Source organism: Hemicordylus capensis, chromosome 3 (assembly GCF_027244095.1).
Source record: "Hemicordylus capensis ecotype Gifberg chromosome 3, rHemCap1.1.pri, whole genome shotgun sequence".
Classification (NCBI taxonomy): domain Eukaryota; kingdom Metazoa; phylum Chordata; class Lepidosauria; order Squamata; family Cordylidae; genus Hemicordylus; species Hemicordylus capensis.
In genome coordinates, this window is record NC_069659.1 from 196701581 (window position 1) to 196717617 (window position 16037).

Consider the following 16037-nt stretch of genomic DNA (forward strand, 5'->3'; position numbering starts at 1 on the left):
GAATGTAGCAAAACATAGCCACATTGAAAGTGATATCTTTACAAAAGTTAGATAACAAAAACTCTAAATAAAATTCATCGGAGTGACCTGGAAACTTCCCCAAAAGAGGAGTAATCAGTTTTAAACGAGCATCACTATAAACTTTACAATATAAAATAACATGAGGGATAGTTTCTATGGCACCCATTCCACAGGGGCAAATCCTTAAATTAAACGGAATCCCTTTATATCTACCATTCCTAACAGCCGTTAGAAGGGTGTTTAGGTGGGAAACAGTAAATGGATGCCACCAGTGTCCTATTCTGTGCATTCCTCACTAAAAACACACACATTAGATTTCAGATCTGACATGACAACATTTTTTTGTGATGGGTTCCACTTGTCTGTCCTTAACTTCAAGTTTAATATTTAAAAGATTTGCTACTCCACCTTTGAATTCCATGAACTTCTAAGGTGGCTTAAAATTAAACATAAATTTTAAAAGTCTTTTTTTAAAAACCCACTAACACAGTAAAAGCAGCAGGAAATAAAACTAAATACATTAAATACAGATTTCTTATCTGAATGTTCCGTAATTTGTTGTGTTTATGTCTGATCGATAATCATAATAAAGCTATTCAATTCAATTCCCTGCTGCTGCCAGCAGGCTGGCTGACTGAGGGGCTGTTAGAATTGCCACCTTAATGTTGTCCAGAAGTCAAGCAGATTGAGTGTTTTGTACCATCACTCTACCTGCTAGGGGGAAAGTAGTAGCCACTAGGTACTGAGAAGCACTATAGCAGTAAAGCCCTCATCCAATTGCTGAAATAGAGAAAGAGACTCTGAATAGGCCTCTTAGATTAGAGGAACCACCCACTGACAACACCTCCATTTCTTCTGGACTGATCTTCAATATATTGCCCTCATTCAATTCATTAATTATCTCAGACACTGATTTAGCATGTCCATTGCCTCAACTGAATCTAATGAAGAAAATAAATGGAACTCCCTATCATCAGCATACTAATGATATGGACACTACTCATTCACTGAACAATCTTACTCAGCAATTTCATGTAGATAACCAGCATGGGAGATAGATAAGAACAGCTTTGCAAAATCAGGCCCAAGGTCCATCTAGTCCAGCATTATGTTTTCCACAGTGGCCCACCAAACACCTCTAAGAAGCTCAAAGGCTGTTGCTGCTGCCCTGCAAATGGTATTCAGAGGCATCCTGCCTGAGTCCAGAGGTAGCCTATAGTCATCAAGACTAGTAGCCATTGAAAGACTTGTCTTCCATGAATTTGTCTAGCTCCTTTTAAAGCCATCAAAGCTTGTGGCAATCAGAGCACTGTGGAATACCAGAGCACAATAATAATCTCCCAGCAGCAGGTTCTGGATAGAGGTTTGCATGGACCAATTTTTTCTGTTTGGTTCGAAATTGGACCAAATTTAAATCGAACTGCCAATCCGTTAACTGGTTCGGGTGAACCAACCGGCTGGTCCATTCGATCAAACCGGTTGGATGGTCCAAGGGGCTATGCTTGTAAAGGGGAATCCTGTCTTGAAATGGTTTCTAAGGGTGGCTAGGGGGTGGCAAAAGGGCACCTTTAAAAGTAGGTGCTTACCGATTCTGGTGGTGGCAGCTCCTCAAAACCCCAGTGTTACACCCAGCAGCACAGCTCCAGCCTCCACAGATGCACAGGAAAGAGCGGGAAGGTGCTTCCCATAGTGGATAGTCCTACCTATCCGCTCAATCTGAGCGACTGCCATATGCTCAAAGTAGTAGATATTACATCCCACAGGCTTAGCAGGGAGGTAGGATGGGTCATGTGAATGCACAGAAGACCACTCAAAGAACTACAGTTAAAGGTAAGAAACCTGCCTTTCTTCTTCATGGTTTCGTCTTCATGGGTATCACACTTAGGATAATAGCAAGCTAAGCCTACCTGGATGGAGGGTGCAGCTTCATTGTAGTAGAGCTGAGGACAGAAGCACCAAAAGAGGCGTGTGACCTGAACCACACATCCAGAGCATAAGGATGGGTGAAAGTGGCTGGTCAAGAACATGTAGCCACTTTGCAGTTATCGGCCAGAGAGATATCCTTGCAGAACGTCACAGATGTCACCATAGCTCTTGTTGAATGCACCCTAATGGGGCTTGGCAGTGGTTCTGAGGGAAGCTTGTAAGTGAGAGAAGTGTGTCTCTTTGACCCAAGAAGCAATTATTTGCGCTGAAATGAGGAGGCCCTTTAAAGGCTCAGCATAAGAAACAGAGTATTAGACTTGCAAAAAGGCATTGTTCTGTCAGTGTGGAAGGGCTAGGGCTCTCCTGACATCCAACAAATGTTACGCTCTTTCAAAATCTGTTGTAAGGGGCAAGAAAACATGTGGGTAAAGATATATATTGAGTCAAATGGAACTCCAAAACTATTTCAGGAAGAAAAGAGATATCAGGATGTAAAACAGCTCTCTCTATATATTTGAAAAACCAGGTAAGATCCAACCTTAAAGCTTAATTCACTCACTCTCTTGGCAGATGTAATCGAAACAAGAAAAACAGGTCTGAAGTGATGATAATTTTAAATCACATAAAAACACAGGAATATATGAAGCTGCTTTAAACTGAGTCAGACCATTGGTGCACCTACCTCAGTATTGCTAACACAAACTAGCAGTGGCTTCTCCAAGTTTGCAGGCAGGAGTCTCTCTCTCAGCCCTATCTTGGAGATGCCAGGGAGGGAACTTGGAGCCTTCTGCATGCCTTCTGCATACAAGCAAGCAGATGCTTTTCCCAGAGCTGCCCCATTCCCTGAGGGGAATATCTTACAGTGCTCACATGTATTATTTTATTTATTATTTATTCAATTTCTATACCGCCCTTCCAAAAACTGCTCAGGGCGGTTTACACAGAGAAATAATAAATAAATAAGATGGATCCCTGTACCCAGAGGGCTCACAATCTAAAAAGAAACATAAGATAGACACCAGCAACAGTCACTGGAGGTACTGTGCTAGGGCTGCATAGGGTCAGTTACTCTCCCCCTGCTAAATAAGGAGAATCACCACGTTAAAAGGTGCCTCTTTGCCAAGTTAGCAGGGGTAGTCTCTCATTCAAATGCAAACCAGGGTAGATGCTGCTTAGCAAAGAGGACAATTCATGTTTGATACCACAAGACCAGCTCTCCTCCTTTATAAGTAGCCAGGGATTCAAAGGGCTTCTTCATCAATCCTTTGACAACTAAACCCAAACTCCATGGTGGATAAGACTTGGGCAAACATATGAAAAATGCCTTTAAAGAACTTTTCAACATGTCTATGAGAAAAAAGATTAGGTGCAATTGCTGCCAGATGAACTTTTAGAGATGAATAAGCTAGACCGTCCCTTTTTAAAGAGAAAAGATAATTAGTATCAGTGAGAGTGGTGCTGATTCGGGGTGGGGGGGGGTAAGCCTTTGATTTTGCATACAGAGTAAATCTTTTCCATCTGTTCCAGGTGAGGGCACAGAGGGACCCATGTTCCTCTGTAGACCATGCTCCTGCTTCCATCAGGCTATCAAAGTGGGCTCCCCCACCTTTGTTGGAGGCAACAGTAGTGATGGTCAGATTGGGAGAGTGTTGATGGAAGGGTGTGCCCTGAGCGAGATAGGACATGTTGGTCCATCAGAGTACAGCCTTTTTAATTTCGTGGGGTACAGATCAGTCAGCGTTGGATATGCCTTTGGGGCCTGAAGTTGCAAAGGAACCAGGACTGCAATGTCCGCATGTGCAGTCATGCTAGAGGCAATATAGCCATTGCTGAGACACACACACACACCCCTGGCCATCAAACTGTCCACTAACCCGATAAGACTTTTTTGCTTTTGCTTTTTTGAGAAAACATTACAGAACAGTAGGGGTGGTTGTAAAAGAGAACTTTGGAGCATGTGGATCAGTGTCACTTTGTCAAGACAAACTTCCACTTGAGAAAGCTCCATTTTGAAATGGAGGTCACCTAGTCACTGTCATGTGGACTTATTTATGTATCACATCAATTTTCACGCCATGTTCCCACTGTATAAATGATGTTATACTTCTCATACCATACAATTGTGTCACTGATACTATTTATACAGGTTGCTTACCTGTAACTCAAGATCTGGAAGTGATCCATTGTAGTCATAAGGACTGGGTTCTGCGTCTGCGCAGGGACCTCGTGGGCTGATTGAGTAGCTCTGCATGATGCCCTGCCCCGCCCCGCTTGCACGTGCAGTGCTGAGTTCGTTAAGAGTGGTGGTTGGGGCGTCCATTTTCCAGTTTCTCGCAGACCGCCCAAGGTGACAATCCACAAGATGAACTACAATGTTACTTTCCGCTACTTAGTACTGCAGTGGGGACGGTTCGGGAGGGGCTTATGACTACAACGGATCACTTCCAGATCTTGAGTTACAGGTAAGCAACCTATATATCTGGATCATGATCCGTAGTGGTCATAAGGATTGGTTGATTAGCTAGCTTTCCCTCATGGAGGTGGGTGCAGTAAACCCTAGCTTATGCTAACACCCTGTTAAGAACATTTCTCCTGAAATTGGCTTCTTTCACCATTCTCAAATCTAATGTATAATGTTTGATGAACGACTGCTGAGAAGACCATGTGGCCGCCATGCAGATATCAGACATCCTAATGCCCGACAGGTGGGCTGCTGACATCGCATATGCCCTAGTTGAGTGAGCACGCAGAGTTTTTGGTGGGGCAACCTCCTGACATTTATTTGCTAGGTAAATCAGTTCCACTAACCAATGAGCTAGACGTTGTCGTGAAATTGGGCAGCCTTTACATTTACCCTTAAATCCTACAAAGAGTCTCCTTGTCTTCCTAAAGTCATGGGTTCTTTGTAAATAAAACAGAAGGGCTCTCCTCACATCTAACGAGTGGACGGCTATTTCTAAAGGTGTCACTGCTCCTTGAAAAAAGGTAGGCAGGATGATCTCTTGGTTTAAATGGAATTCCATCACTATCTTTGTGCAAAAACTTGTGTCCAATCTCATGACCATTTTGTGAGGATAGAATTGGGTGTACGGCTTATCTACTCGGAGAGCCGTCAACTCACCAACCCGCTTTGCGGACATAATTGCCATGAGGAAAGCCATCTTTAGCATGAGCAGCCTGAGGGGTACAGTCGCTAAGGGCTCAAAAGGCTGTTCTGTCATTGCCGACAACACCAAGGACAAGCTCCACTGCTCTATTGGCCATCGTATAGGTGGATATAAATTATTAAGCCCTTTCATAAAGCGTTTGCATTCCGGATAGGAGAACACAGTCATCCCATCTCAGCCTCTGTGTTTTGCCGAAATGGCTGCCAATTTAATTTTGACAGACACATTAGCCAAGCCCTTTAACTTCAAGGAAGTTAGGTATAGTAATACATCCCGAGGAGTGGCTTGTAAGGCCCTGACTCCTCTTTCCTTCATATTTGCTCTAAAACATTTCCATTTGTTAGTGTAATTTCTCTGCATGGTATACCACCTACTGTTAAGTAGGATGTCCTTCATAGCCTGATCCTCCAGGCCGTCATTTTCAATGCGCGGACCTCGGGGTGCAAGACTTTTCTGTGCTCTCTTTGTAACAGATCTGGTGCTTGCGGAAACTTGAGGAAGGTCCCCTATGACAACTGCAGAAGTGGTGCAAACCACAGTTGGCGTGGCCACCATGGTGTCAGCAGAATGCAGTTCGCTCTGTCCCGAATAACTTGCGCCACACTCGTCCTATTATCGGCAACGGTGGAAACAGATAAAGAAGTCCCACACTCCATGTGTGTTGGAACGCATCCCCCAGGGACCCCTGTCCGATGCCTGCACACTTTTTGTTGGTATGTGTTGCAAATAAATCTATCGAGAGGATCCCCCAGGTGTTGAACACCTCCTGGAGGTACGAAGCCTTTATCTCCCACTCGTGTCTCTGGTTGTAATCCGCAGCTCTGCTGAGGCTGTCTGCTAGGTGATTGTCCACACCTCTTATGTGGAGTGCAATCGGATAAATATATTGTACACACCATTCCCATATCCTTTGAGCAAGGAGACAAAGTGATACGGAGACTGCCCCTCCCTGCCAATTGATGTAGGCAATTGCCGTTGTGTTGTCCAATTTTATTTGAACTATTGCCCCTTGTAATTGAGGTTCGAATGCCTTCAGGACTAGAAACACAGCCATCAGTTCCAAATAGTTGATATGCTGCCTATATATCTATAGCATTGCTATAGATTTTTCTACCCATTACATCAATCTTCCACCCTTCCTTATCCCCAGGTGTCGTATGGCGGCATCCACCCCAGGATGTCGAGGCGCAGTCTACGACCAACGAATTAGGAGCCGGATGGTGTAAAAGTTAAGTATTGTCCTCTTCACAGATTCTGTACAAGTTCTCCAAACATTCTGAAGTGGGAGTGGAGATATGTAAGACTTCTCATGCTGTTTTGGCGGCCTTACTGATCGCTGGGATCACAGTGAGTGCTACTGGATGTGATGTCTTGGACCTGCCCATCATGTTGTACACTAGGTCTACAGCGTCCGGGGATTTCAGATCCATTCCAAGTGCCTCTGCAATATCCCGTATTAGGGCATGTTATGCTTTCAACTCCTCTGTAGGAGAAGTAGAAAGTCTAGGCGGTACATCAGATCTCCTACTGATGTCATCAGAATTTGTCGAAGATTCCTCTTCTATGTTGCAGTCACCTGGTGAGGAGGGTGGTTCTGAGAGCGGAGGGATCAATTTCCGCTTTCTTTTGCCCCCTGGTTTCTCTGGCGGATGCACTTGTAGTTGGAGAGTTGCTGCCAGCAGCTGAATAGCAGGCTCTTCTGGCACTAGCACTGCCTGCGGCATATGATGAAGCTGGGGCTGCTGCTAAGTCTGCCGCTGCGCCTGTTCAGGTATCTGCAGTCATTTCCACCGCAAATACTCAGCATAATCACCAGGCAACTTATGGCGGAAACTGCAGGTAGGTTCTGGCTGCCTAGGTGGCAAGCATCCCCTTTGTTGATCCACGTATTGTCTGGACATCAAAGATTGAGTTGCAGGTATATGTAACTGATTCGACGTCGAAGGCCGAGTCGGCATGGACGGTTCTATCAACGTCGAAGGCTGCAGTAAAGGTACATGTCTCTCTGGTACATGCTGTACACGCAATGGTGATTAAGAAGGTGTTTTAGGTGGGCGCACAGGTTCATCCTCCTCCAGCTCGATGTCGAGCCCTGTGCTTAGGAAGCCGTGAAACCGTTCTTTTTAGAATAACTTTTAAAGAAAACAAAGGTTTCTTCTTCTCCTTTGGTATGGAGGTGATTTGAGCTACTGACAGTGCAGTCTTTCCCATCATCTTAGATGTATCTCCCCATGGTCCCGATGGTTCTTCCCTCAGTATCATTTATATAAGTATTGAGAGAGGTGCCCCGGGTTAGGAGTGGGGGCAGCCACTGAAGCTTGAATCAGGATCCCATGAGTGGCCGGTGCAGAGGTTTTCACAAGTGCACCTGAGCTTAAAAGCTCCCGTACCAGCCATTTCAAAGCCAGCACAGAGCTCAGCACTGATGAAAGACCTGGGAGCTGAACCTCTCCCAGGTTTGCATGCATTGGCACCGATTTGCCCTTCACCACAGTACAAGAGGCATTTAGGGATGTAGCTCCTGCCATGCAGAAACTAAACTGAAAGGCTTCTTCTCAAAGTAGAACATGGAGGTGTGCTGCCCATTTACGGTGGGCTTGCTTAGTAAAGCCACGGCAAACAGGGCAGGAGTCTGTTCAGTGAGACTCTTCCAGACAAGACAGGCATAGAGAGTGGCTGACTGAAGACAGGAATCTTAGCAGTGCATTCCGTGCAGCATTTGAACATAATATTTGTGGCCATAGGAAGCCAAGTAAGGAAAAATGTGGAGGTGTTATTTTCATGAGGTGAAAACAACACACAATACAAACAGGAGAAATTATATAGATGGAGTAACCAGCCAGAATAAAAAATAACCAAATAAAGGGGATAGGTAATCTGGTAATCCATTTACTAATTTATTGATGAGTGGGAAAGCTGGAGGAAAGAACCTATTATTACTACTACTACTACTACTACTACTACTACTACATTTATATCCCGCTCTTCCTCCAAGGAGCCCAGAGCTGTGTACTACATACTTGAGTTTCTGCTCACAACAACCCTGTGAAGTTGGTTAGGCTGAGAGAGAAGTGAATGGCCCAGAGTCACCCAACTAGTTTCGTGGCTGAATGGGGATTTGAACTCGGGTCTCCCCGGTCCTAGTCCAGGACTCTAACCACTACACCACGCTGGCTACAGTGATGATGCTGGGGAGATAGGTAGGGCTATCCACTAGGGGAAGCACTTTCCCACACATTTTTCCTTTTATGGTAAAGCTCTGGGAAGACCCGAACTCTGACTCTGTGCAAGCGCAAACCCAAGTGTGATGAACAGAGACCATGCAGAATCTAGTTTTGTCGTCTGAAGCAGCAGAGAACAAGTCACCTTTTATTGCCCCCACTTGTTTTACAGAGGCAGTGATAATCCCAGCAAGAATCTCCCCCCCGCCCCACTCACCCCACAGAAGTCCCTTTGGAATTATACTGTGATTATATAGTGCTGTTCCAAGAGGGAAATCTTGGAGGGGGGTTGAGGAAGATGGCACCATCACTACTGGTCTCTCTCTTTACTGTTTGTTATGTTGGCAAATGTCATTACGACTCAATTTTTCCACTTGCAAGTGGGACAACAACACTGCAGGGGCATTATGGCTCCTTACCACAACTGCTCAAAACTGGGATGCAACTACATAGGGAACGTAGAGAGAGAGATGGAATCCCCACAGTCACAGTCCACCACCCACACCACACCCCAAATTCACAATCAGAGTTTGGAAACAAAACCTAGTTCTTGCTAAACCACTTTGCAGAGGTGTGGCTGACTGATATGAAGACAGACAAATCATGGATTCGATGAATACATTTATGAAAATGTTTAGGAAAATGTTTAGCCTTTCCTATGTTTAATTATGGTTTCTACCCTAACCTTATGCAATGCATGACAGCTCACAATATATTAGCTTTAGCTCAGTACTGCTCAGGGTGGCTCACAACAACTTAAAACTGCAGCCAACCTCCTACCTTTAAATTGAGTGGCTACCGTCCTTCATTTGTGCAAAACATCTGATAGAATACACAAAACAATAGCTTTCAAGCTATTACTAACAGAGTGTAGCTTTAACATTGGCCACTGCCATCCCTAGTCTTACATACTCTAGGTCTTCTCTCCATGTTTTGATTAGAGCATTTCTGATGCTTTATATGCCACATTAGAATCATTACTCTTTTCCTCACTATATAAAGGGAAATATAACAGGGATAGCATTGCGGGGGAAAGTCTTCCTCCCAATGTTATCCCAGACAGAAGCACAGTTTGCTGCATGCACTCTCCCGCAAAGCCATGCTGCATAAGAAACAGGAAGGAAAGCTACAACACATAACTACCACCCACATATGCTTGCAGAAGGGAAGGAGAGAAAGAGAGACCTTCAGCTTCTTAAAGAGCAGTACTCTTTCTAACTGGTTCAGGGCTTTGGACTGTTCCCCACTACATAGGTCCAGTCTGTTGAGGAGATATGGAGAGATCTGTGAAAGACAGTCACATGTATGGTTTGAAAAAGTAAAAAGGAAGACTAAACCCAAAGAGAGAATCAATGTAACAATGCAAGGAATGAAGCTATTACATACAATACAAAGACAGGCCGGACAATAAGACTGGAAACGGAAATCTCTATGAGCTGCGAGCGGTCATCAGATGGTTAGTGATATACTCTCACGCAGCATTTGCTTACAGAAAATTACTGAAGCTCATCTAAATGCTTACCCATCCTGGGAGCATAGCCCACATCCACAGGGATAACATTTGCAAGCATAAACTACCACAATTTCCTTCACTGACACTGTAGATGCAAATTGTCAGTCCACACCTCTTTCAAGGGCTGAAGCTATGCAGTACTCTGGGGAGAACCCATGTATTCAGCTGACAGTGCTTGGCCCCTCTCTTGCAGAAAAGTAGAGAAAAAATTACAAAATACAGATTTGGAGGCCTAAAGCAGTAACTGCCTTTTCTCTCCTGTACCAATTGCATTTATTAATCTGAATATCCCCCATGCTTCTTATTGACTTCCCTGTTTACATATTACAAGGAAGAAAACATTCAGGAGCATGTAATCATAGCACAAACTATGCTTCAGATTCCGAAAACCCATCCTCTCCTCCCTTCTGTTCTGCCCCATATTCTCCTAACCTGTCCCCCACTCAAAACACACAAAGAAAAGGAAGCTGCAAGAAGGATTGGTTCCTTAACTAACTACAAATGCCAAGGAAGCATGCCTACTTCAGAATCATGACTTTTTATTATTAGACACTAAATGTACACTAATGGTTCGTATGAATAATGTAAAATAAAAGGATGTGTTTCTAATCAAATGCCACCTCCATGTTCAGTCCTCTTCATCTATGAATCACCTACCTTCTCCAGAAAACACTACCACATCAGTTACTGATAGAGGCACAGGACCAATATGAACTATACAGTATTTATGGGCAACCACAATAAAAACCGAAGCAAAAGAAGCTGGGAGAATGTCAATTATTAGAAGAAGGTGATAGCTCTGGCTGTCAGGAGACACTTCCCTACAATCTCAGGGTTACATCTAACAGCTGATGGCTGTACTCAGACTCATGGAAGTATCAAAATCCAGAACCCAAATTCATTTCTTGGATAAGCAAGCATGAGATTCAGAGCTGTGATTGAAACATTGCTAAATTTGCCTCATTGCTCAATTAAAAGCACTCATTTGATGAACTAAAGGTTTCCTAGAATTGAGTAACTGCAAACAAAGGAAAGGGTCCAACAGAGGAACAAGCATCAATTTGAGTCTTACCTTCTTTATGTTAGTCCCCACATAGCTTTTAGGCTCTTCTTTAAACTGAGGTAACCTGCAACAACATGAACAGACAGGATTATTAGCAATAGAGAGTAAGAGAAGACCTCTTTTTCTCTGGCAGCAAACAGCTCAAATGGAATTACAACTCTGAACTAGTCCACTCTGTATGAAGTGTTCCTGCTCTCTAAACTATAAGCAGAAAAAACAATCTTGGTAATCCATATTCACTGACATGAAGTTCAGAGTTTTGCCTCAAACTGACATTTTTAGAAAATGATTGATCAAGCTAGATCACCTGAATGGTGATTGGGTCTTTTAGGAATAAAGGTCCTAGAGAAGCATTTGCTCTTTTTGCTCCAACATTGCTATCCCAAGCATGGCTGAAATATATTTAAAACTTCAAAAACACTCATATCCAATCGCACAAACCACATAAGAGAGTCTCCCCAAATGGGTGGAAGCTTTGTTATGAGTATTGAAGGGAAGTACTGGAGAAACGGCCCTAGATTTTAAGTGGGAAAAGAACAGCAAGCAAGTTGCTGATAGGAAAGATTTGTCAGTACCAACGGTTGGACAGTCTACTACAATGATTGGTATCGTCAGAGGTACTAGTATTCTCATCAGCATGATTTGTGGCATAAGTGGGAAGGGGTGGGGGGCTGGTAATACTGACAACCATGGTGATTTGGGTGGCTTTACTAGCCCCCAGTCTTTGCTTCATCACTACAGTAGTATATACTACTATCTAGATGGCTCTTCAGGGATTAAAACCATCAACAGCCACTGTCTGGGGGCTGACTGTCCCAGCATTAGAATGGTCATGGACACCAAGCAGCAGCACCAAATCTTCATAATCCCATAGAGACCTTGGAGGGACTCAGAAGCAGAAAGAGAGACATAGCTCTTCAGATGGAAGGCAGAGCCAAAAGACAGAGAGGAGAAAGCCTCCCAGGGATAGACATCAAAGTTTGTTTGGTTTTTGTTTGGCCCTGCCTTCTACAATAAGAAAAGTAAACCTTTTGCTGCCTGCTAACCAAGTAGCAAGTATTGCACATATTTTCTATTTCCTAAAAGGTCTCTTTTCCCACACAACCACCCAGCCTCTGAAGGCAGCAGGGGTCACAGCAGGAGCTCAGGTGAAGAGCTAAGAGAGCAGGTGGTTTCATATGGGAGAAGATGGATCTTACAATATTCTGATCCTAGGACATTTAGAACTTCAAGGAGCAATATCAAAGTTTTGAGTTAGTCCCAAAATCAAATAGGAAATGAAGATGATACAGTACTGGAGTGATGTGCTACCTGCAATGGATTCCAGTTAGGATTCTTGCCATTGCATTATGCAACAATGAAAGTGTCAAACACTTTTCAAAGGCAGCTCCATGAAGAGAAGGGCTGCACAACATCAGTCCTCCAGCAGATGTTGGACTAGAACTCCCATCATCCCCAACCATACTGGCCAACAGTCAAGGATTATGAGAGCTGTATTCCAACATCTGCAGGAGGGCTGAAGTTATGCAGCCCTAATGTTGAATGTGTTGTAATCACCCAGCCTGGATTAAATCATCTCAGAAGTAAAGAATGCAGCTGGCGTTACAGCCTAAACTGGTAAATGGCACTCCTGGTCACACCTTTGCCACCTGGGCCTCCAAGTGCAGACTGGAATAAGGAATATCTCTAAGCTGTGACTCTGCTTCTGTCCACCCAGAATAGCCTGAACACTTAGACCTGGATCCACAGTAATTCCATCTTGCTTGCATCAGGTTCTGTACTAGCCTACATCCAGTCTCCCCAGAGTCTAATAGAAAGGAGAGAAAGATGTGTGCCCTCTACTCCAAAGCCCTGGATGACCTTCCATCCAAGAGAGATGCTGCATGAGAGACAGGATCGAACCCTGCAGAATTCTGCAAGTACAAGACCATGGAGTAAAGCAGTAATCCCCCACCACTTCCAGGAACAACCAGACCATCTCTACTGACATGTCAGTCTCTTGTTGGCTATTCCCATGTGCAAATGTATAATGTCCAACATTCGTTGTCTATTTAGGTCCTGTTTAAATGTCTGTAATTACCAGGTTGATGTAATAACCCCATTTCCTGAAATTGCTAAAATCAAATCTGGAAATTGCAATTAAGAAGCATGTAGTTAGGTCACACTCAATATGATTAAGATGTCTCAGATTACTAGGTAAATATTTACATTAAATACACTACAGAGCTCTGGGCTGTCTTTCAGAGAGGAACTGTTTTGCAGCATAAGTGATAGAAGAAAGCATGGTTTCCAAGACGCTGCAAACCTGTGCCTTTGTACAGAGAGCAGTTTGGCTTTTAATCGCTGTTTAAAATTTCAGCTGCATCTTTCCAGTAGTAACTAGGCAAAGTATTAACAACTCATTTAATATTATAACTAGAACAGTTTTGATGTTCTCTATATACTAAAATCCATTAAGCCATTCCCCTCCAAAGCAGGTAAGTAAAAAAAATTATGAGCAAGATACTTTCAAGGCCTTAACAACAAGACTGCATTATGTGCCCCGATTCCATATAGCAAACACTCTGCCAGTCAAGTAATACTCATTCTACTTTGGATTAATCTGAAACATTCTTGTAAAATTCTTGGTCTGAGTTACTGGAATAAGTGCTGCACCGTGGTAATAGAAGAATAAACTGAGAGACTGGAAAGCCAGCATTTAAAAACCAGTAACTATGACATACGGTAGTTTCCCTGACATGTAAATACAACAAGTTTGTTTTCCCAGGTGTGCAGTGTTCCAAGACAAATAAATAACTCCATAAGTAGGGGCAACTGATGTAAATTAGTACTACATTAAGGAGGAACATCAAGTACCTAATCTTCCTTTGCAATCCATATTACATGTCACAATCAAGTTTCTGGATAAAAATAAAAAGGTGGGACTAGATATCCTGGGACTCAGATATGCACTATCTGGACAGGAAAAATCCTTTTATTAATACTAGGGTATCAATGACATGGAGTTGGCTCCAATTAAATTAAATGGCTGGCTAAATGGCTATTTAATACCCAGCCATTCATTCCTTCATCTCTCCTTATCACGTCTGTTTTTCAGGTAAAGGAGTCTTAATCTGACATCATCTTGCTAAGTGTTCTGTACCACCAGTTGTGTCAAGTATAAGGCAGCTTCACTGTAGTAGTTTTAGTTTCTTCACTATCCTTCCCTAATCCTTGCTAAAATTCTGTTCGTCCTTTTGCTGGCTGCAGTGTATTGCACTGAGTTTGAACTATCCACAGTGACTTCCATGACTAACACTGGCTAACATGCCAGTTACATGATAGCACATATGCAATGAGAGCAGCAGAATCAGCTTAACAAACACATCCAGGAGAGTAAAACATGCAGGAGGTGGTGATCTTTCGATATGAGAAACAGCCAATGACACAATAGAAGGTGTGTCTTGCCTTCTTCTCATACTGAAGGGCTGCCATCTTCTGCTGCATATTCTGCTGTCGCTTTGAGATCTTCTGGGGCTAGAGGCTCCTGGATTTTTTCTAGATCAAAACATCAAGTTTACACAATGAGGCTCTAAAGTCTCTTGTAAGCTATTTGAGCCCACGTCTGGCTATTTTCTGGAGGCAGTCAATTGTTTTTGTCTCTAATTAGGCCAAAATTCAGTAGCAAAAGACTGATGCCTCTATTTTTAGTTATTTTGTATCGGGTTTAAAGTTATTGTGACACTGGTTCATACTGCAGTATATTCTTGCTTGCCCTAGGCTGGTAATATCCAGTAAATATCATACTGAGACACACTCCAACTCACCCACTGGGACACTAACTCACCCTTAGAGAATACCTAGTTCTGGCAAAGGACCAGATAATGTTTGGACTGGATGCTCCCCCACCCACCCACCCCTGTTGGAAGTGTGGAATCTTCCTACCCTTGAAGGACCATCTGAGCAGTGCTGAGACAAACACAAAGAGGTTTACCTTGTGAAGAGCAGCTGCACCATGTCGACCAGAGTGTGCTCTGCAGATTTTCTCAATAACTCTGAAGACAAAAACAAATAACACAGGTGTCATTACTCGGTGTGATATTATCTAGAGGCTTCTCCAAGTAGACTCCCCTCCAAGCATTGTTTACAAAGGATTACTGAAAATTTATTAAAACCAGCTCCAGCCTCAGCTGTGCAGCAAAATGTGCAAAAGTACACTAAGTGGCGCTAAAGAGCTGAAAGGGCGGGGGGGCACAAGCAACTGAGCAGAAAGTGATATAGGAACCCCTCATTTTTTTTCTTATTAAGCTGTGGAAACTCAACTGCACAGATTATGCATACTTTATGCTTGTCTGCACTCTAGCGCATGGTCATATTGCAGACAGGACTCTTGTCATTTACTGGAAACCATTAATGACCCATGAATGTTCGGGATTTGCTTGCTTGGAAAACCTACCACTAAGCCTCATCTCAAAACATATACGGAAGCAGGATTGCATGATTTCGCACACTGACTCATTGGTAAGATGAGCTCCAACTGGAGTGAGCAGAAGAGTCCTCAGGACCTGAAAGAAAAACAAGTCAACACATAACGAAATATCACAGTGACATTCCTACTTCAGTAGGAAACGTACATAACAATAGCAGAGGAACATTTGACAACTTCAACTGAAGGGAAGGTGGGAGAAAAGCAATCTTGCATAACATCTTTACAATTACTCTTATTCATTTATGTTAAATCAAACCACACTTTGACATGAAATACAGCTGGATTTCACACCCTTCCACTATTACAGAAGCCCTGACTTTGGCTACAGCAGATAAATAATCCCTACTTGAGACAGTGGCAAGCAGATTAATAATCCCTACTTGAGACCAGTGGCGGTGGAACGGGGTAGAGGGCAGAGAGGATTACCTTTTTAAATCCTTACCGGCAATACCACTGGCACTTGGAAGCCACAGGGAACAGTTGTGCCTCATCTGGCATCCTGCACGGCGGCTGCCCCACCAATTGCACTCACCTGGCCTCTGTGCATGTGCTGTGGCTGCCACCAGATGGGAGGCGGGGCTGCCACCAGATGGGAGGCGGAGCTGCCACCAGATGGGAGGCGGAGCTGCCACCAGATGGGAGGCGGAGCTGCCACCAG

The 16037-nt window shown here is 43.6% G+C and overlaps 1 protein-coding gene across 8 annotated transcripts in view; it reads right to left on the bottom strand.

Annotated features, from left to right (window-relative positions):
• Positions 1-16037, bottom strand: part of GBF1 (golgi brefeldin A resistant guanine nucleotide exchange factor 1) — a 217082-nt gene that overhangs the window by 102875 nt on the left and 98170 nt on the right. For all 8 annotated transcript variants that reach the window (XM_053307405.1, XM_053307404.1, XM_053307406.1 and 5 more), the window contains exons 6-8: positions 15347-15455; positions 14885-14945; positions 10921-10975 (exon numbers count right to left, since the gene is read on the bottom strand). In XM_053307405.1, coding sequence (XP_053163380.1) covers positions 10921-10975; positions 14885-14945; positions 15347-15455 — 225 coding nt within the window. The remainder of the gene's footprint in view (positions 1-10920; positions 10976-14884; positions 14946-15346; positions 15456-16037) is intronic.